At 41.7% G+C, this 22791-nt stretch overlaps 1 protein-coding gene across 1 annotated transcript in view; it reads right to left on the bottom strand.

Annotated features, from left to right (window-relative positions):
* Positions 1-22791, bottom strand: part of cacna1ab (calcium channel, voltage-dependent, P/Q type, alpha 1A subunit, b) — a 121073-nt gene that overhangs the window by 32207 nt on the left and 66075 nt on the right. Inside the window, exons 22-36 of the mRNA XM_073489847.1 lie at positions 21797-21929; positions 21467-21596; positions 20065-20124; positions 19649-19755; positions 9777-9876; positions 8901-9061; positions 8290-8427; positions 7736-7937; positions 7457-7621; positions 7207-7317; positions 6762-6845; positions 1317-1433; positions 1151-1216; positions 433-530; positions 158-308 (exon numbers count right to left, since the gene is read on the bottom strand). Of these exons, the coding sequence (XP_073345948.1) occupies positions 158-308; positions 433-530; positions 1151-1216; positions 1317-1433; positions 6762-6845; positions 7207-7317; positions 7457-7621; positions 7736-7937; positions 8290-8427; positions 8901-9061; positions 9777-9876; positions 19649-19755; positions 20065-20124; positions 21467-21596; positions 21797-21929 (1823 nt within the window). The remainder of the gene's footprint in view (positions 1-157; positions 309-432; positions 531-1150; positions 1217-1316; positions 1434-6761; positions 6846-7206; positions 7318-7456; positions 7622-7735; positions 7938-8289; positions 8428-8900; positions 9062-9776; positions 9877-19648; positions 19756-20064; positions 20125-21466; positions 21597-21796; positions 21930-22791) is intronic.

The following is a 22791-nucleotide window of genomic DNA, read 5'->3' as shown; positions in this document are numbered from 1 at the left end:
TCTCTATAGAACATATTCACACGGCGGCCATTTTTCTCTGACGTCACACTCAGTGTGGGAAGTTCAAGTGTTTTAGCGGGTTGTCCCGTGTTTAAAAAAACCTGCGTAGACCCGCAAATTTTTGGTGGAAATGCGGTATGAGTTAGGTTTTTCTCACCAGGAAAGAGCAGAGGAAGATGAAGGACACAAAGTAGGTGTAGGCGAAGGTGCTGCCACATTCAAGTCCTGTGTTCCCTGAGTCCTTGTCACATTCCTTACCACCCAGACAAGCTAACATGATCTCATGCCATGCTTCGCCCGTAGCACTCCTGCATGAGGGGAGACACGCAAACATGAAGGACTGAGCATTTAGCAACAATGGTTCAATCTTTAGTGAACATTAGCAGTGAGTGGGAAAGATAATAATTGTGAAAGAGAAGCTGAAAGACTCACCTGAAGAGCAGCATTAGGGCCATGATGAAGGTTCTGAAGTTATTGTGCTCGTTAATGGCGCCTTCTCTCTCCTCATCAAGCGCCAGATTCCCGAACAACTACACACACAAACAGTGGAAAAAGGAAGTGAATGTATTGGTTGAGTTGAAATGATGCAGTAACAACAATATTTTGAGGTACTTGGGTGCTTTAAATTCGTGGTTCTGTACTTATACTTCTTATATTTCAGAGCCCAATATTGTACTTTTACTGCACCACATGCATTTGACACCTTTAGTTACTTTTCTGATTCTGATTTCATATGATGCATTTTAATGAATTAAGACTCTGCAGTATAAAAAATATAAAAACTAGCTCTTTAACGAGCTACAACTTTAAAATGTTACACACACGTTAATGCATCAGTGCAGTGATAACAATCAGCATTACACAATACAGTATAACAGGACAGGAGCCGTCGTTCCTGCATAGAAAGTTCCTTTAGTTTGATACTTTTAAGACATTTTGGTGATATTGCTTCTATACTTTTACTTTATATGTAAATACAGGGTTTTTATCCGTAATGGAGTACTTTTACATTGTGGTACTGAGCTAAAGGTTGTGAATGTTTCTTCTGTTGCAGAGAAAATTGACCGACCCTCCCAGCTGTACGATTAATCCTACGCATCATGTGAAAATCACACACACCAAATTCGAAATTCAAACGGGCAGCACTCACCTGCATGCCGATGATGGCATAGATGAAGAAGAGCATGGCAATGAGCAGGCACACATACGGCAGAGCCTGTCAGAGGAGATGAAGAGAGAGGGAATATTTGTAAGAGCTGGTACATGTATTGTGACCATATGTACGTTATGTATATTATCTGTTTGAGGCTGAATACCTTGAAGGACTGGACGAAGGTCCACAGCAGGATGCGGATGGTCTCTCCCTGCCTCAGCAGCTTGATGAGACGAGCTGCTCTGAACAGCCTCAGGAAGCTCAAGTTGATGAAGTTATTCTACAGCACAGAGGGAGAAAACAGTCAGCTTCACCAAACACACGACACGTGCACAACCTCCCTCTACCAAACACAAAAGCCAAAAAACAACAGCGGGAGGAAGAGAGTACAAAGAGAGAGAGAGAGAGAGAGAGGAGGGGGGGGGGAGAAACATAACTTACTGCAAACAAAATGGCTTCTAGTAGATACAAGTATAAATGAGAGAAAGACAGAGAAAACGTCAAAAGACAAAGAAAAGATGAAAGAAGGAGGAAAAAGAGAGGAAATAAGGAAAATCATAAGTCAAAGAGTCTAAAGGTCATCATCCAATCTGGTACAGCAGAACGCTTTTTTTTTTAAAAAGAGAACCAAATGCACTGATCTCTGGGGGGCAAGCAGGCCACACAAGATGGAGCACAGGGCACTGTGCCTGTCAACCACACGCACACACACACACACACACACACACACACACACACACACACACACACACTTTTCCGTGGCCCAAAGAGCATGGCGTAGGGTTGTCTGTGACACCTAACGCTGTAAAATGTGTGTGTGGGGAAGTTTTCTTTTCAAAATCAGCCACAAATTACATGTCATGTCCAGGGAACAGCCGCCATATTGTGTATGAGTTGGATAAACTCGGTACGTTTTCACACTTGGGTTAAACCTTTTTCCAGTCTGGAGAGTCTGTTCTGGTACGTTACATTAAAGATCATAATACGCTCATAAGCTCAACGTTCAAAAAATGCATTTTCCTCATATTGTCTATTGTTGCAGCACCTCTATTCACCCTTTGTCTGAGTGCTCTAATTTAGTGCCTGTCTCTTTAAGAACTGCCTCCTAAAAAGCCTAGTCTGCTATGATTGGTCAGCTCTGGCAGGCCTGAGCTGGCCTAAAATATCTTAAATGTTTAGGACGTGTGAATTGTAATTATGGGCCTTGTTTGGAGGTGATGCTGGATTTTGACATGCCACACATCCACTCACTTTTTTTTGTTTTGTACTAAAGTATAACTATCATTAAGGAAAGCATATACTATTCTTGATATTTGCAAAACCTGCTAATGGCTCAACTTATGTGAAGAATAGTGTTGTTGAGGATACCCGTTACAAAATCTATCTATGGTCCGGACTCCCACTACTAGAAGACTGAAGTGTGAAAATGCCTTTAAACAATAAGGCACTCTGTTCCCAAGATGGATTCAGCCCAATTAACTGCTGATTTTTGTTGGTGGTCCTTCGCGGTGTCACAGAGAGACTAATGTAATGTACGACAGCCAGACTCCCTGATGAGGCCCTTGCATTGTGTGGTTGACAGGCAAGGCAGGAGGAGGAGGAGCATGAAGAGGGAGGGAGGAAGAAGAGGAAGAAGGAGGAGGGACTAGCGAGCAGCCTCCGTGCAGGCATGGTTTGGCATGGCAGCATACTTTTCGAGGAAAAGAAACCGGCCTACATGCAGACCAGTAGGGGCCAGAGGGGCCGAGCACATAGACTGATTCACACATTCACTCATTTAGTTGCACGAAGAGTGTGAGAATTCAATCTGCTTCAGATTGTCTTATAAATTTAACATGAAATACTGGTACTACCTGCTTATGTGTATGAATACCCTCATACTGTTGCAAAGAGTGTGAATATTATGTGTTACTAAAGGGACAGTACACCCCCTAATCAGAAAAACATATTTTTCCATCCAGATTGTTTTGGTGTGAGTTGCAGAGTTTGGGAGATATGAGCCGTAGAGATGTTTGGCTTCTCTCGAATATAATGAAACAAGATGGTGCTCAACTTGTGGTGCTCAATACATTTCAACTCAACAGCAATGTCTCTTTCCAAAGATCATGGAGGTCAAATCCACAGACCTTGTTGAGCAGCAGTTAGATGTAGGAACAATTTTCTTTCTACTGACCTACACCGTATCACCGCGCAGGACATTGAGTCTTGGATGAAATGCTTGTGCTTGTGATAGCACGCGACAAAACATTAATGGCTTCCTCCTTAACTTTAGCTAGGTATTTAGTTTGCTTCTCGTCCATGAGTAGAAGCACACTTCCTTATGCGCGGTGATACATATAGAAAATAGTCCCTACACGAAACTGCTCACAACAAGGTCTGTGGATTTATTTTGAAGTTTCCGGGTTATGATTTCTGGAAAGAGACATTGCTGTTGAGTTTTTCAAAAAAGTATTTCTTTGGCACTTTGAGCATCACAAGTTGACAAGACTTCCATCTGGTTACATTATATTAGAGAGAAGGCAAGGCGGACGTCTCTACGGTCAATTCACACCAAAACAGGTAAGAGGAAACAATTTGTATTTTTTTGATTTTGGGGTGAAATGTCCCTTAAACTTGTTGCACTTTTAATAAAAGTGATTTTGAGATGATTGGGATTAACCCACACAGATGCAGCTGAAAGATGGCAACAGCATCAAACAGTCCGCTACAAGCTGAACCAGATCCAAGTCATTTGGTTGCATGAAACTTTTGCCAGGAGCCAAATATGCAAAAATTTGAAAAATCCACCTCGCTGGATAATTAGTGAAATGTTGGGAGATATCTGGGATGGATTAAGAACTGTGACCAGGAAGCTTTCTCTTACACTGTATACATTAAATATTGTATATCCTACCTACATGTGCAATCCTTTCTAAAATATTTCCTAATGTTTTGTAATATTGTCACTATGTTATCATGTACAAAGAGTTGAAAAGGTCATCATCCAGGAAGCGCATGCACTGGGGTCAGGGGTTAAGACTGGTCATGGGGGGTGACTGGGGGGTCAGAATGGTCAGGGGGGTACGCATGACCAATGAGGATGCAGCAGAAAGCTTTGAGAGATAAATTACAAACCAACCAGATTCTACATGTGCGAAGATGTAGAAAGATGAATGGGGAGGGAGTTTTTTTTTTTTTTTTTGTTGTAGTACATTGTGAGTGGGTGAGAGACATTATTTGGAGGAGGGGCGGGTGTTTTATTGGGCAAGGGCATGGGGCGAAACGCACACCATCACCACCATTATCATCATCATCATCATCACAGCACCACCACCACATGTCATGGCGCAGCACGGATGGAAGAACACGATGAAGGATTTCATAGTGCATTTTGATTGGATGGATTATATCAGAGGAGGAGGAGGGAGCGGGAAGGGGCGTAGGGCGCCAACAAAGTAGAGAGGTTTTTAAAGAAAGCATGTAAAGAGATAGAAGAGGAAGACGGAATCATTATGGGTGTCATTAGAAAGGCAGTGAAACACAACTTCAAGTCAACAACAACAGTTAGAGAGCGATACGAGATAGTGTTCAGCCCCTCTTTGATGCCAGCTGTTAGAAAACCATGTAGGACTCGTATTCAGTTAGTTGTTCCACACAGGAGGTCCCCCTACAAAATGGGATGTTGTCTAATTTTCACGTATTTTAAGATTAGTCATCAACGTATTGGAGCACTTTTTTGCAATTTGTCCCTGATGCAGTGGTGGAAGGTTACTTAGTATATGTACTGTAATTTGAGGAGTTCTTGGTTTTCCTGCAACTTTTTTACTTAAACATTTCAGAGGGAAATGTTGTATTTTTCCCCTCTACATTTAACTGACAGCTTTAGTTTCTAGTTACTTGACGAATTTAAATTTATGCATATAAAACTCCTTTATTAAACCTAGATTAAAGTACCTTATAGCCAGGCTGCTGATAGTTTTGCTCGTGCTCAGCTCAAAATAATCCCCCAAAGGCTCACCTAGCATATTATCTTAAAGCTTAGAGGGGCATTTTGTTCTCATGAACCAAGGACAACTGACCTGGTGATCCTCCCGTCGGTGGCCCTGCTAATCAATTAGTCATTTTCATGTACCTCCATGACGGATACTGTGCTGTGAATGTTGTTATACACTATGGGATTCCCTTAAATCAGAAATAGATGAAATTGACCATCAGCTTGTATTATCTGCTTATTTTTTCCTCGAGCTGTCATTAGAAGAGTAAAAGTTAATGTTAATGGTCTAATTAGGGGGATTTTGGTGCATTTTTGGGGAAATTAAGTACTATTAGACTATTCAGTCTATTGTTAAGATAACTATGCAACCAAAGCAATGTCAGTATCTGCTTACTATCTAATACTAACACTAGATTTTACTCGATGTGTTCGCTCGTGCAAAGATCAGATGTGCTTAACCTTCAGGTTAGCTGCATCGAGCTGACAGAGAATCAATCAGATGTCTGAAATGATCAGCTCACTGTTGACAGCAGCACTGAAGTCAATTACTCTCTGCTCAGACAGCTGAGATGTGAATTGAGGGTGTCTTTAATCATGTGAAAGCGCAGTTGTTCTGCAGTGATTACAACACTCACTGCTAATATAGTCAGCGCGAATGTGAGGAACTGAACAGAAACCTGGATACAAAATACCAAATCTGTGCTTGTGGCTGCAGCTGGACAACAGAGAGGGGCTGAAATTCAACTGAACTCCACAAATATTGAGACTTACATCTATAATCATATTAAGATCATATATATATATTTATATAGAATAAAACACAAACATGCTGATAGACAAACAAACAGAATCACAGTTAACAGTGAGATAAACATGAGTGTGTTTACGTACAACAGCACATTAAAGGCACAATCTGTCATTGGTACAAAAAAATGTCATTTAACCCCAAAACAACAGACTCATAGGTAATAATCTGAATGCAGACAATGTGGACTGTATAATTATTTGATGTTTAGAATTTGCTGTACACCAATCAATGTGTTGCTTTGAAAGTAATAATGAATGACCGTCTCCCGGCTTTAACAAATAAATAAAAATGTAAAATACAAATCGTGATTTTGTGTGGAAGTTCTACTTGTTTCAGCAAGGGATGTGAGGAGGTAGTGCAGCATTTTGAGGATTGTTAGCTATAAAACAAAGTCTACACAGTGGGTCACTTGACCAGTATGCGGGACACATAATTAGCTTTTTACAAAAACGAGTATCATCCGAGTAAAAAGTGCCAATATTCGTAATTGTGATGAAGTTTTGTGATCAGCAACATTGATCTGAAGTTCAAATTCAGAGGCATTATAATAAATATAACAACTTCTGTTCAACCCGTATCAACTTCAGGGTACGGAAACAGATACAGATCATTTAACTGGTTGGACAGATATGGATAATGGTTTACTCACTCAACTTGAATATTATTAAGAACGGACAAAAGAAACTAAAGTAAAACTGAGGCCTGTCTAGGTCAGACACTGACAACAAGGCTGATATTTCTTCTAAATCCAGGTGACAAATCAACAACTAGCGTTCAGCTGCAAATCAAAAATGTGTCATCCGGTCCAAGCAGTCCACAGCACTTACCCCTAGCTCGGTCACTAAAATGTCAGTGATGCTTCCGAGGACGGAGACAAAATCAAAAATGTTCCAGGCGTCTCTGAAGAAATTCTGTTGGGGAAAAAGAGAAAAAAGTAAGAGACCGGTGATTTGACAGAGAGATGCTACAACAACAGCCAATCACATCCTCCTGTAGCTGCAGCCAGGGCGGCAGTAAGGGGCGCGCCCCTGGACCAACGGTGGTGTTGTTACCGTGGAGACCGGCTGGAGGGAGGCCGATAGCGTGACTGCGGTGCAACATGGCGCGCTCCGGGTTTTTCAGGGACAGGAAGAAACATGCTCTAGATCTGTCTACCAAAATAACCCGCTTTATAAATGAATAATAGGATGAAACACTGAAGCATATAGACCAGGTCAACCTAGATAAGGAATATGTGTGTAGGTTTTAGGTTTTGCGGTTTTTGGGTCTTACCAGAGGGCCGAAAGCGATGAACTTGAGGACTGATTCCATGAAGAAGAAGGTGGTAAACACAATGTTGAGGTTCTTCAGGACTTCATCGTACGTTTTTGATGCACCGTCAAACTAGAGACACAGAAAATTTGTTTTTTTCTCAGTCTGTCAGCCACATTATTTCCACTTTTATATCTTTATTCTGAAATTTTCTTCAAGTTTCAAGTTGAATAGTTTCACTTTGCAGATTGAATTGTGTAAATGTTTGTACCTTCATCATGAGGACGATGGTGTTGAGCGCAATCAGAGCCATGATGCTATACTCGAAGGGCGGAGAAACTACAAATTGCCACATGCGATACTGGAAACTAAGTTTATTCTTCGGCATGTGGCGAGTCAGAGGCCTGGCGTTGATGGCGAAATCTATACAGGCTCTCTGTAGGAGGGAAGGAAAGAAAAGAAGAGTTATAGTTACATTACTTTTACTCTTTTAACTCTTTAAGAAGAGTTAACGCAAGATATCTGAACATATCAGATAATCTCTCCTCACCTCATTCTTTTCTAAGCTATAGTCTTCCATCATCTTATCCCCCTGTTCCTGGAAGGTGATAATGATGAGAGCCACAAAGATGTTTACGAAGAAGAAGGGGAAGACAACGAAGTACACCACGTAAAAGATGGACATTTCCATCCTGTAACCTGGGCTAGGGCCCTGATTCTCATAGGTGGAGTCCACCGAGTGCTTTAACACCCTGGAAGAGGAAGAGAGAAACAAAATGAAAATCAGGTTTGTGGTGACGACAGCTCAAATGTTTGCATTGGCATTCTGTGTGTTTTTAGATGAGCATATATACTTTATTTTTTGAGTATTAAACGATAAGAAATCCAATCAAATCTACGTAAAAGATGTGTTCGCCATATTATCTGTGTGATGTTATGCTATAAAACTATTTATAAACATGCGATTATTCAAAAGCCGTTTGTTTCAATTCCACATTTATAGTTACAGTTGATTTCCTCGATTAGATATTTCTAGATAATTGTTATTTATATTTATATAAATTTGATTTATTTAATTTTATACTGTGTATGACTGCCACTCACGTCGGCCACCCCTCTCCAGTGGAGACAGTGAAGAGGGTGAGCAGGGCCCAAGCCACGTTGTCGTAGTGAAAATCGTACTTCTTCCACTCCCGCTTCTGGGCTTTGACCTCATCTCTATCATACACCAAGTACTCGCCCCTGAAGGAACAAACACACAAACACACATGGTTTTACAGTGAAAAAACAACATCAGCATCGATCAGGAAAAGCAAACAGAATTGGACGTGCAGAAAAAGCACCAGGATCACCGTACAGCCTACATTTCTATCATCTATCTTAACATTCCTGGAAAAGTCCTCCAGGTGGCAGCATCTGCACAGCTAACTGTAGTTCACCACTGTGTTTTCTTACCAGCATTTGCATGGTAGTACCTCTGATATTAAATGGCCATCAGTTTGGGCACAATGAGAGTACCATACTGTGCCAAAAGACAGTACTTTATGTACCACAAGTACAAACAATACAGAATCATGGTAACAAATTATGGTAGAATAAATATCTTTCTACCTAATGAGTTAGAAGTACTTGTACAAATTGGAAAATACTTGAAATATTAAGTCAATATTAAGTTTGCTACTGGGTGAAATCTGCGTTCGTGTTTCTGAACCGACCTGCAGTCGCGCTCAAACTCCTTGGATTCGTCCGTGCAGTAGAAAAATCTCCCTTTGAAAAGCTGCACGGCCACCACGGCGAAGATGAACATGAAGAGCATGTAGACGATCAAGATGTTCAGCACGTTCTTCAGAGAGTTGACCACACAGTCAAACACAGCCTGCGAGGAGGAGACGGAGACAGATTAGAAGACTGATCAACTGGCTTGGTGTTCAGTGCTGTAGTGGTTTGATAACATTGATTTAACCCTGAATGATCTCGATCGTGATGGTGATAGATGATTATTCAGCCTATGATACACTTGATTTGTGCACCTTTGTAGAGCAAATCCAGACTTAAGGGTGCTAAAAATACAAATATAACACATTTAAGGTGTTGAGTCGTGCTTTGCCCTCTTTTGCCTGACTTGCATTGAATAATAACCTGCACAGCAGAACAGCGTTGCTTTCTGGGCTTCTGGAGACTTGGGTTACACTGGATGAGCTGTATGGAGCCATTTTATGTATTGTTTTCCCTTGGTTGTTTTATTTTAAGATTTTTAAGTCCCGAGCTACTTCAGTTGTTTAGGAGAATGCTTGGAGTTGTTTGCTGCGAAGCTCCAGAAATGTTTTGTTGACTACAAAACTTTTTTGGGTGAACTTATCCTTTAGGACAAAATCCCATTCAATAAGATACATGTGACCTATTATTAGATCATTTTAACCTCCTCCATTGGAAAGAAACATCTTGCACTCATCTGATATGTGTACATACGACTTATTCTATAATATTCTATGATACAATAAAGTATATCTTATCGTATCGTGGAAGATTAAATGTCACGTATGCAGCCCCCTGACCTCAGATCACAGAAACAGAGCTGCCGAGCCCTTTACCTTTAACTTGGGCAGTCGTTTAATGGTCTTGAGAGGACGCAGCACCCTGAGCACACGAAGGGACTTGATCGTGCTGATGTCTTTGCCCTTGCTGCTCCCCCTAGAGTTCAGCCAGAGAACAACAGCAGTGTCAGAGACGGATTAGATAGAGAGATGGAGCGATCGTGAAGGGCTCTTACTGCACCCTCATCAAACGTTGTTAAAAAAGGGGGTGAGGGGTATGTCCATAAAGTTGAGTTTAACTTAAACCTCTATAGTGACAATCTATGTGAAAGCAACACATGATATACAGTACTCTTGTATAAAAAATGTACATTGTACCAGTGTGGACAATAAAAGCTCCTCTTCTGTAGGAAAAAGAAACTTTTAAGTGCACGTCAGACATGAAACCAGGAGGAGGGAGAGCGATCAGTCGCCTGACCGTTTGGTTTCATGGACATCGAGAAGCAAACACCATCATCATCATCCGTTATTATAATCTAACCACCATTATACAAACAGACATTCACTCATTCCATATCGACAGGCATCTCCCGGCAGAGTGCCCAGCCAAACCTCTTTCTTTCTTTTTCAGTGACAGTTTCTGTTCGGTTCTTCGGAAGAAATGGGAGTTTCAGATGTGGACACATGAGGCGTGAACGTTAAGTATCACGCGGGCGAGGATTATGTTGATATAATCCTGAAGTTTGGACACACGACTGTACATGAACGGATTCTGAGAGGTTTCACATAGCCTCATTTCATCTAAATCCAGATTTCAGAGAATGTTTTTTTTGGTCTTCGGTCAGGACTGCAACCTGAATCGAAGGGAAACGGAGGCTACGCGAGACTCTCGGGACATGTGATGTCGCTTTGCGGGACCACGACATCCACATGTCATAACACAAACAAACACGTTGCATCAATATGCGTCAAACGAGCCATGAGAGCGACCAGGAGGAAACCATTTAGAGGGCGAGAAGACAAACTCCTTTTCGGCCGTGTGTTTTTTTTAATGCGCTTGTTTCCTCCCCGAACCGCATAACAGAACATTCTGCTCATGATTTGTACGCCCATAAACCAATATCAGCGAGGAAAAATTGGGGTGTCAAGGGAGTAAATAGCCGAGTTGATCTTTACTGTAAGTGGATGGGCCATTTTCAAAAACACAAGGCAGGAGGCGCCTGGACGCCTGCCAAGCCCCGAGCGGAGGAGAGGTCGTCCATCAGGGCTCGCTCTTTAACTATGAACTCAGTTCCCGTGGCAGGAAAAAAAAACGTAAGACAATTCAATTCAAGGCTGATTGATTGAGTCTGAGCCTTGGAAGTTGTACGTGTATGCGTACGGGGGGGTTGTGTGTGTGTGTGTTTGTGTGTGTGTGTGTGTGTGTGTGTGTGTGTGTGTGTGTGTGTGTAAGAGTGAGAGTGAGACTCGATCGATAATCAATAGGCCTTCCTCCTTTGAAGTTGAGCAGGACTGAGGTCTCTCTATCAGAGCAGCTTGAGGAGTATTAGAGTAAAGCCCGGTAAGGCCATAGGTGTCAGGAATTAAAAACATCCCTACACACACACACACACACCTCACACATGCACGCACACACACACACTTGCATACTTAATAGGGCTCTTTGAGTCTCACAGTTGAAGTGTGATGTGTTTTTGCTGTTCCCTCAAGTTAAGGTGACACTTAAACCCTTTAAATCAAAACGTATCGGTGAAACTATTTTCGGTGTTCGGATGGTTTTTCTGTGACGTATGAAGAGTAAGACAAAGTACGATAACAGCGAGAATGAGTACGAACGATCAGAAGAACAAAGAAAGAAAGAGCGAGAAGCCAATTTGATCCGGTGGTGGAGAGCAAGGGGACAGAGCGGAGGAGGAGGAGGAGGAGGAGGACAGAGGAAGAACTTTACCGGGTGGTGCTCCTGTGGAGTTTCACCGAAGGTGGAGACAGCGAGAGTCAGTGACAGCGACAGAGAGAAAAGACAGCAGACAGCAAAGAAAGAGGAGGAGGAGGAGGAAGGGAAGGAGAGGAAAAAACACATAGAAAAGACAGACAGACACACACAAAGACAAACATTGATAGAGAGAGAGACAAACAAAGATAGACACGAGACAAGAGAGAGGGGGTTTGGTAGAAAACAGGAAAAAAATACATCCATATGAGAGACAGACAAAAGAAGGAAGGACAGCAAGATGGCCATATCTGCTTAGAAACCCCTCCTGCTAACACACCTACAGGATACACACTCAGATACACACATCACTCCCTCTTATCCAACCACCCCCGCCCACACCCATCTCTTGTCTCCATGACAACTGGATGGGATGTCTACATACCTGTCTCCTAAATTTGTTTTTAGATAAGTTGAGGTCTACATACTGCAGTTTCCTTTTAATTGGACATGGTACCTCATAGCTAACGCCTCTTTTCCCACAGTTTTGTGCTTGTTATTACAGACATACACCCCCTAGTGTTTAAAGCAGGGAACTGCATTACTGTACAAATGGATAGAAAGCATTGCTAACATAAGAAAGAAACTAATTTTCTCTGTTTAAATACGCGTATGATGCATTATCGAGAGAGAGTAATGCAGGCTAACAATGCTAGCTAAATATGCCGTTACGCTTCTCTTTTATCATCCAGCTAATCCATTTATGCTAACGTAATTTGGCACACAGTTGGCCTGAAATCCACTGCAAATGTTATAATTTTTTCAACGTAATAAAGGCATAAAATCTGGACTAGGAAAGGAAGGAGGAGTTTCCGAAACACATCAGAGATCACTGAGGTTCCTGCAACCTGTATCATCATTCCACTGATTTCTCCAAATACTCAAATATTTTCTACAAATTTTAAGATACTAGCTTTGTGTCAGTTGATTTTATGAGATTTTATTGACTTTTTTTTTAAAGACCAAGAGGTTGTGAAACAGTATGGATCCAATTACAGATGTGATCACAACCCCTGGCCACATATTTCAATTAAATTAAGAATTTTTTCTGCACAGTGATCAATTGAAAGAAAGGCAATTAGTCACCCAAAATGACTATTGGTGCAAGTAAATTACGTTGGGTCGGGGCAACACCAGAACCCGCTAGAAAAAACTCACTAAAACTCTATTGCCTGTGATAATTGTGATCCAGAAACAGATTACTTTGCTTCTTTATTGCAATTTTATAAAACTTTTAGTTCACAGCTTTTCCTGTATACTGCAGACATTAGCAGTAAGATTTATATTGACATGTTAACTTTCAGTAATATTGCCAAAACTAGCAAATGCAGTAATCTGAGAAGTTCATCTAGTAATCTGGCAAATTTGAATTTCTTAAATAATAAGATAACTCTTAAGTTAATAATTATTAAGATAATAATTTATATCATCTGACAAAGTAAAACATAATATCATTTGATGCATTCCTTCTGCACTTCTGAACTGCACTCAACAATCATCTGTATACAACATACAAACAATAAATCTCAGGTAACTTCTTCAGATCTATATTAAGAGCTTCTTCTGAGAATCCAGCCCCTGGCTGAGAGACTCTGGATGTGCCAACCCTCCTTCCCTCCTGGCTGTCTTCTGCTGTGGCCTGCTGTGCTAGCAGCTCTATGAAGAATTACCTTCACGGTTGGAAGAGGAAACTCGATTGCTGCATCCATTTACACCGATTCTTATCTTATCACACCATAATGATCAATTAGACCGGGCCTACAGCACAAATTGCCCTCATTAGATCTGCAATCATCTAGTGGGATTTTTATCAAAGCTCTTTTCTGCATGCACATCTGCACAGGGGGAGGAGAAAGGCTGGTTCCAGGTTCTCTTGACATGTTAGAGCACATGGGTTGTACACTCAGGACATCCATCATGAGTGGAGACTCAAGAAACCAGGATTTGTGTGTATTGTCCCATACACACACACCATCAATAGAGGAGGGAAGGCATTCTCACAGAGTACTGCGACTGCATGCAGTCAGTGTTTCATTCAGCATCTGTTTGGAGGATGAAGGGTGCCAGAAGCGCAACTGTTGTGTTTAAAAACCCATAAAAAACATGAAGCCATTGCACTCCGACCATGCTGACACTCCTCTCCTGTACAATGGCTCTGTGATGTACCTGCTGTGGAACAATGTCATGCGTCGAAGTTTAGTTTTATAGGTTTTGTGAGTGAAGCCTTCGCCCCCTTAAGCAAAAACTGTACTGTAGCTCAGCCCTGGAGCAGATGGTGGGAGGCAAAAGGAGAAGAGGTGGTGGAGAACGCGAGAAAAGGTTTAGGAGAAGAGGCGAAGGTGAAGGGTGGTAGTGGTGGGAGAGCATCCTAAAAGAAAGGGCGATTAAGAGAGTGATGGGTGTTAGAGGGGAGAGGGGAAGGTGACCGGTGGAGGAGGGGAGGAGGCGTCTTTGTTTCAGCGGGGGAGTCATGCTGTGGAGGGTGCAGCAGTGGAGTGATTCTCAACTTGTTTTGTCGTAGTAGTTTAGCGCCAGAGCTGCTCGGCTTTTTAGCCAAAGTGATATTTTACTTTGATAGAACGATTTCACTTTTCTCTGCGTATTGATGGAGTTCATGATCTGTCTGATCTGAAACTGATTGGTCCTGTTGGGGTAAAACTAAACAAAAATGATCAATGTTTCTATTGGATGATATTTCAGTTTATTCCGACACATTCTCATCCCAGTTCGCCAAATACAGATGCCGCTTTGTCACACTCCCCTGCATCCCATACAGACACAAGATAACCTCTAGTGTCTGTGTGCGACACGCTAAGCCTTCCTCCCAGAATGCCTTTCTAACACATGACTTGGTTGCAGTTTAGTTAGATTTAATGCAGTTAATGCAACAAAATGTTACTTGCTGGAGAAAGATAGTTGATTGTTAAGCTTCATTCCCAGATCGTCAAATACTGTCACCTTCGGTTGGCAGATCGTGTCGGATGTCAACCCATAGCGTCAGTATTTGACGACCTGGCAGTCCAGGCAGTTACATTTTGTTGCTTTTAGTCAAGTCAGTTTTATTTATATAGTGCCACATCACAACAAAGGTTATCTCATGATGCTTTTCATAAAGAGCAGGTCTAGATACTCAATATACTCAAACCCAACCCATCATTTCCCCATGAGCAAGCACTTTGCAACAGTGGCAAGGTAAAACTGCCTTGTAACAGGCAGAAACCTGGGTGTGACCCTCCATTTGACCTCTCTTGGGACTTGTCTGTCTTTATACAACGTCGGGTTGAGCTGTTGCTCTTAGCGTCTCATATAGACATGGATGAGTTTACACTAGAGCTACTACCTCATACAAATGCTGCATCTGTATGAGATGCCAAGTGGCGTGCCAAGACATTGGTATTTGATGAACTGGGAATGAGAGCAGGCTGTCTGATCTTGTTTGCAGTTATTGGTGCTGGTGTTATCTGTAGATCTGATACTGTGAAGGTTCGACACTCTTGAACTTCAACACAGGTGTGAAATGTTTTTAAAAAAAGTATCATATCACTTTAAATTCACACCTGTCTCCTGAATGCTGTGCGTCAAAAGACTTGTATGTGCACCTTCCCCATCCTGCTCGATTTACTTTTGCTGCTGTTTGTTTCCTTGAACACTGTTCACTGCACTCAGACTGCAAGCAACCACATGACTTATTCATATGTAGGACAGAAACCAATGGCTGCACATGATGTTGGATAAAGTTATCGGTGCTGACAGCTTTTTCTGAAATTCAAGGAAACACATCAACCTCTGTTAACATCGTTAACAGCTCTCTAGTTGCTGGCAGTGTGAACGTGTAGTGACAATGACATTTAAAACAGGACTTTCACTTATATTTGCTATTAAAAACAGAGGTGTTGTGTGTTCAGACTGAGTGCAAACTGAAGTGATTAGCTGGCTGTGCTGCGGTGTGTGATGTCTTTTTACATGAGATGCAAGTAAATTGTTGTCAAGGCAGGTTTGACCTACAATGTGAGAAAATAAAGCGGCCATGAGATGACGATTTGTGCCAGTATGGGTTGTCTTGGTCCTCAGTGACGAGTGAGAAGTGGCAGAGGTGGTGCTGCGCACATTTTAACACTTCCAAAGGTCTTCATAGTACAACTGGACAGATTCTACCTGTCCATATATAGTAACTAACGCACTGATTGTGAGACTACTCTCAAAATTTACCAGAAACCAAAAGGAAGTCTTTCTGATATTTTCCAACAGTTTCTTGCCTTTTTTCTTTTTGCCTCTTCACATTTAAGTGAAGTCAAACAACTTTGGGATAAGTGTTTGCTTTTTGCACAAGTTGTAAAATGAGGATATAGAAATCGTCCAATGAAAAGACCAAAACGAACAACTAGGTAATTTGTTCCCTTATTACCACTGGTAAATGGTAAATTACCATTTATTGCCACTGAACATAGGCACTAAAGTTTATTTTAAGTCAAGTCAATTTTATTTACACAGCTCAATATCACAAATTTGCCTCATGGGGCTTTACAATCTTTACAGTATACGACACCTTCTGTCGTTTCGAACACGGTAGAAACTTTGAGAAGCTCTCTTGTTCACCCAAAGTATATTCATTTACTACAAATGCACTGTTTACTCCTGATTAACATTTGTTAAAAACTACAGTGCCCAGCTTATTTTAGAAAATTACGTAAACAAACGTTTGTCACATCTTTTGTTTCGTTTGAGTGTGAAAGACAGGTGATCAGATAGTAGTGAGACTAACGCATTTTTAGTTTTGGTCTTTTCATGGATTTTGTAGACATTAAGAAAAATGTTAAATGACACCAAATCACTTTACTGATTTATTATGCAATGGCACCACCTCTACAATTAGCTTTGTATTCAATCTGAACACACTTTGTCATTAGTAGCTTTCAGCTCTAAGATTCACACAACATATTTAACTGGATCACAGTCTTTTTGCCTGTGACTGACTCTGAACATCGTTAACATAAGTCTGAGTGATGACGTCTGACGCATCACGGGTTGTGTTCAGGTTCATGCAGTCACCAAGGCAGACATGCACTGAGCATCCACAGAGCTGAGGAGGATGCACACACAAGCTTCTTTCTTTCTTTTCACTCACTCTTCTGCTTTTTTTTCTTTTTTTTTGCACACAAACAAACATTCAGTCCCTCCAGTTGCATACTGTATATCATACATATTTAGTTCATATGTATTTACCTATATACCACCTCAGCGTAAGAACAAATCATTCCACCCACCACACCCTGCCCACGGCATGCCTCCCTCCTTCCCTCCCACGTTCAGTCTTCCCCCAAGGTCGTGCAGAGGAAGGAGTGTTAAATACCTGAGTCTCCGGGTACGTTAACATGGTCAGAAGGACGGGTGAGGATGTGTGTTTGTGTTTGAGTGTGTGTGGGTAAAAGAAAAGAGAAAGAGAGGGGGGGGGGACGAGGCGATGAGCCCTGGTGGTATTCCTCCCTGTGGTGAACTGATAGCCTGGGCACTTAAAGGGTTAAAGGTGTCTGGGGTGCCCTCACCCCCACGGACTGACCGAGAGGGACCTTCAGCCCGGAGGACGGGGGAGGATGAAGAGAAGGGAGGCAGGGGTGTGGCAGGGTTGGAGGCAGGATGTTTGGCGTTAATGGTTGTTGGAGAGGTGGGGTTGAAAAGTGTGTGTGGTGGAGTTCAGAGGGGCAACAGGGTTAATTATGGATTGTAGGGGTTATTATAAGACAGGGATGGATAAGGGCAAGCTAGGGGACAGTGGTTGAAACTCATTCCTAACATACAGCACACAAATCAAAAGTTAGCATAAACTAAAATTGTGGATCTGGAATTAGGTTGGGTAGGTTTTACCGGTCCAGAGTACGAGCTTAAACCGGTTTGATTTTAAGCGACCCAACTAACCCAGCATTTGTCAGGTGTAGGTGAAGACAGCTAGCAGCATGTCGCTAGTTAGCAGGAACCTGGGATAACCTATTAGTTCAGTGCCAAAGGGTGGTGCCTACAGTTGAGAGTTCACACAGTGTTGCTAGACTACTCTCACCAACGTCCAGGTAACGAGCTGGTGCAAGTTATGCTACACCAGCATACTTTAATATGCAGCCTCATTTTGATAAACTCCCGGTTGCCCTGTTAAAGTTACTGCATCATTTTGTTGATACAAACTCAACTGTTTCATTTCTTAACAAGGCCTTTATTGTGAAACATGAAGCTAATGCCATCTTTTTGCGAGTTGTACTGGGCCAATTCTTTACTATTTTGATGTTAAACTTCAGAAGAAGAAACGATGTGTCACAGTTGTCCTGATGGACTGTAGTGCTGTTACACTCTCATTCATGGGCTCTCATTATATCTCACTCAGGAGGTCATGTGCAACACCTCGTGGTAAAATAAGGTACGACTGGTCTGGCTATTTGGCTTAATATCAAACCGGTTGGAAAATGTTTACATCAGCCCAACCATACATGGATCATCTTATACCTGCAATACATCAGCATGTTCGCATCGTCATTGGGAGCAAGTTAGCATGCTAGATGTAGCATTTAGTATAGCCTTATTGCGCCTCAAGCATGGCTGTTGACCCTTGGTCTTGTTTTTCTCGCAATTTTGCATGAACAGCTTGGAGTTGCAGCAAGTTAACAGATTGTTAGAAAGTAAAACTCTCCTCAGTTAACACACAGGCTTGGAGAGGTTGACTGAGAGCACTGCCTCAGTGTCTCTTACTCTCTTTGCTGTATGCTAGGAGTAGGAGGGGTGTAAGGGGGATGAGTTAGGGAAATCAGGTATACACTTAAAATGTAATGAGAGATAGGAGGGGGGTCTTATGAAAGAGGGGGTTGAAAGATATCTGGGAGGAAGGTGAATGCATCAGCAGGAACCAAAGCTGTGAAGGGGCCTGGGGGGTGGGGGTAGGCAAAGATTTGAGGGATCAAAGTCAGAAAAGAGGAAGGGATGACTCACGGCCTGGTTGGTGGAAATATCAGAGCGGCATGGATTGGGGAATAGGGGACACAAGGAAACAGGAGCAAGGAAGATTGGGAAAAGAAAATGTTCAGAGGGAGCAGGTGATGCTTTTTTATTATATCAGGTCAGACAGTCACGGAGATTGGTGATTGAGACAAGGTTTGGGGTTTGTGGGGGGTGAAAGATGGGTGACAGTGAAACTACACTCTAAAAACTCTAAAAACTAATTTCATTTTCAGGACTTTTAGGGTTCCTCTCTTGGAGCTACAGAAAAAGTATCAAAAAAGTAAAGTTGCTTGTAAAACTACTGTGATAATCATTGCAAAGGTGTACCTCAGGGTACCCTCTGCGGTTCCCCAAAGATTGCAGCATCAAGGAAAAGCAAATGTTAAGAGGACCCTTTTTCTTTTTAGAGTGTAGGTCAAAGGTTGGTGGTCAGGGAAATAATTTAGTGAAGGATCACGGGTTGTTGTCCGGATGAAGGTGGCGATGACACGTAGAGAAAGACCTGCTGACACGATACCACACGGGTTGATGACCGATGAGATAGAGATGGAAATGGTGAAAAGGGTAGACTGCTGGAGGGAGGGAGACAAACAGACAATGACAAGACTGCAGAAGAAGTTTGAGAAGGAAAGAGAGGACCAGGACAGAAAGATTAACAAATAATATACCAAGGCTAGAGCAGAGAGAAAAAGATAGAAAAAGAGACAAAGGGAAGAAAAAAGGAGTAGATTGTGGGAAGACATTGACAGGAGGTGATTTCTGAAGTACAGCAGGCTGACAAAATAGAAAGAGAAAGATCAGCATTGCTTCGTGTATCGGACGCACAAGGCTGGGCGACAAGGGTCTTTCTGCAAATGGTGAAATGTGTGTGTGTGTGTGTGTGTGTGTGTGTGTTTGGGTTGGGGGTGGTGGAGATGATGAAAAGGAGGGTGGAGGTGGTGGAGGGGGAGGGGACACTTACGTGAAGGCGAAGGCCACCAGAGCACCACTAACCACTATAAAGTCCAGAATGTTCCACAAGTCGCGGAAGTAGGAGCCCTGGTGGAGAAACAAGCCGAGCACCACCATCTGGAAGACACGGAGCACGCTCAGTACAACGCACACAGTTTAAACACACACACGCTCATATGGCAGCTCAAACAACACACTCTTACACACAAGTCCGTGCGTTTACAAAGGCACAGACACGCAGCGCAGATACAAAAAAATACACTCGTAGGCAAACAGCCATAATAACACACACACAGAAATTTGCACAAAAAAAGAGAAAGAGGCAAGAAATAAATACAATTATGCAAAATACAAAAGCATTAAAATAAATTTCAATACACACTCTGTCTCTCGCTCTCTCACACACACACAGTGATACTTTGTTACCTTGATCAACATTTCAAACGTGAAGACGCCTGTGAAAACGTAGTCAAAATAACGCAGCACCTGCAGAGCAACACAACACCAGGAGATATAATTATCATATTAAAAAGACAGAGACAGAAAGAGAGAGAGAGAGATGAATCAGTGGAGGGAAAACAGAACAAGAGGAAGAGAGCAGGAGAGATTAACAAAGAGAGAAACAATCAGACACCAACAAAAAGCCTAATCCTAATTCTAATATCCTGTTTTCTATTTTCAAACGGCCATTTTACAATCCAATTTCTCTTCTCAGTGTTTCTCTCTCATTGATAGTCGAGTAGAATAAATCATTTATTCACCATTTCCTTTTTTCCACATTTTGTTTTCCCATTCATTTATGTTTTTCTGGGTAAAATTATACTCTACATTTCCAGCCCTAAGCCACATTTATTAAAATATTATAATATAATAATAACAGTCACTAATTTGTCCTCAGTGCATTAAACTCAACCTGCCTTCATGAGCTATGCTGCTGCAGGGCTTGTTGTAGTTTGACTGACTCTGGATTAGGGATGTTCCTAACGACTAATTTTCCTGACATCTAAACAGAAGTTAAAATGTAGACTAGTCGACTATTTAACAAGTAAGAAAACACTGAATAAAACAATAAAAATGGAGCAAAGTTTGATGCACAAAGTTAAAAGCCTATAATCACGTTCTTCAATTCACCAAATCATATTTTAAATTATTACATTATAGTGGCAAATGGCTGTGAAACATCGTAGAGGCAACAGTAAACCGGTGTTGTTTGATAAGGAAGACATGACGTGAAAAAAATAATAATAATCAGTTTAACCGACTAAGATTTCTGGTGCTGACTTCTTATTGACTACTTGACTATTTGAGCGCATCTCTGCTCTGAAAGTCAATGGAAATGAATCCTGCACTCAATTGTTGCGATTAGATCTCATCCCGAAAACATATTTCTTGCAAAGTTTGTTCAGAAGTTGACCCCAAGCAGCTGGTTTTCATATATCATCCAGCATGAAGCCTAAGAGCTGCCAAGTGATGCCATCTGTGATGCTTTCTAAAAAAAATGACCGGGAAAATTACAGATTTACAAAAAAAAACATGTTCTCTTGAGAATATATGTTTAAATATTGTCTAAGTGGTGCTGTTATACATAAAACTCAATACCTGCCAAGGCAAAAAATTATCATAACGACCATTATTAACCCTAAAATAATCAAACCTGACTTAATTTTACTTCAAAACCAAAGACTCATCCTAAACCAACCTTCATACCCGTGAAAATGTTTTTACTTTGGAGGATTTTTCTCATCTTTATATCCTCGGGAAACATTTTATTACACACTCACAGGTGGACAGAAAGCCACAAACACACACACAGTGAATGATGTCTCACATTATTTCGCGGTGAGTCAGGCCAGACGGGGTCCTCTGCAGCGAGGGCGATGCTGCTCATAGCGATGACAGACAGGATGCTGAACTCGAAATACTTCAGAGTCAGGATGTAGTGACAGCACTTGCGAAACCTGGTGCAAACACACAGACGCATACGTGTGTTGACACAAAAAAAGAAAAAAAGCACACACAGCAAACTGTTTAAACATTTCCAGGCTCGGAGAGAAAAATGTTCATATTCAGTAACTCTTCTACGTCCTCAATAAGGACACAGTAAAATGTTTTATGACAGTGTTTGGTCGAGGTTTTACACACAGACGTAAATACTCACGGGTTGGTGGTGGACATTATGAAGCAGGAGCTGTAGGGAGGCATGGGTTTGGGGCCGTCTTCATCTCCTTCTTCGTCCTCCTCCTCCTTCTTCTCCTCATTCTTCTTCTGGTCAGTGTTGGCGTTTTTGTTCACTGAGCAAAGGAAGGGAAGAAAATGGAGGACAGACGGACGGATAGCAAAGAGGTCAGCGTCACCGGAGCGAGACAGCAAACACGTGATACAATAATACAATCTGCCAGCACTGTTTCAAGAATAGAAACTGAATGAGACTGAATTTACAGCAGTCTTAGCCAGTAAAGCCATGTTTTTAAAGGGGGCACCCACTGGTTTTACATGCTGAAGTTAATTTACTCTTTATGGGGAGTACTACTCAGTGTGTGGAAACAGTTGTTTAATGTCTGCTGTGCCAGCTCAGTAACTGAGATAACTTGGGGTAACTAGGGGATGAAGAGGGTGGGATGGTAGGTTAACAAGGGGGGATGCATTTTGGTAATTTTGTTGATAAATCAGCAACTGCAAATTACCATAGTTATGCATTCACGGCACAACATCGCTGTTGTTCGAATCATGTGTCACCTCAAGTGGTTGACAGTTTGTTGCATTTGCTAATGTTGCTAACACTAGCTAGCTAACGTTAACATTGCTAATGTTAGCTGATGTTAACGTTGCTAACGCCAGGTAGCTAATGTAAACGTTGCTAGCACTAGCTAAGTACAAAAATGCTGGGTGCATACTGTAGAAATCAACTACCAACACTGCTGGTTGCTTGAATTGTGCCATGCAGAACACATATGATGTTTGTCATTTAAAAGATAATGTTCCAAGTCAAGAAAGTCGCAGTTTGTCATAATTAAAGTAAAATATCATCCAGTTTTGTGTTAAACTGCTCAGTGAACTACATCATCTCGCTCAACACACATCACCAACACCAACATGGCCGCCAACTCGGCACAGAAAAAGTACTAAAAAAGATGAAAATCACAATAAATCTGG

This window comes from Pagrus major, chromosome 1 (genome assembly GCF_040436345.1).
Source record: "Pagrus major chromosome 1, Pma_NU_1.0".
In the NCBI taxonomy this organism is placed as follows: domain Eukaryota; kingdom Metazoa; phylum Chordata; class Actinopteri; order Spariformes; family Sparidae; genus Pagrus; species Pagrus major.
This window is presented reverse-complemented; position numbering and strand designations above follow the sequence as displayed.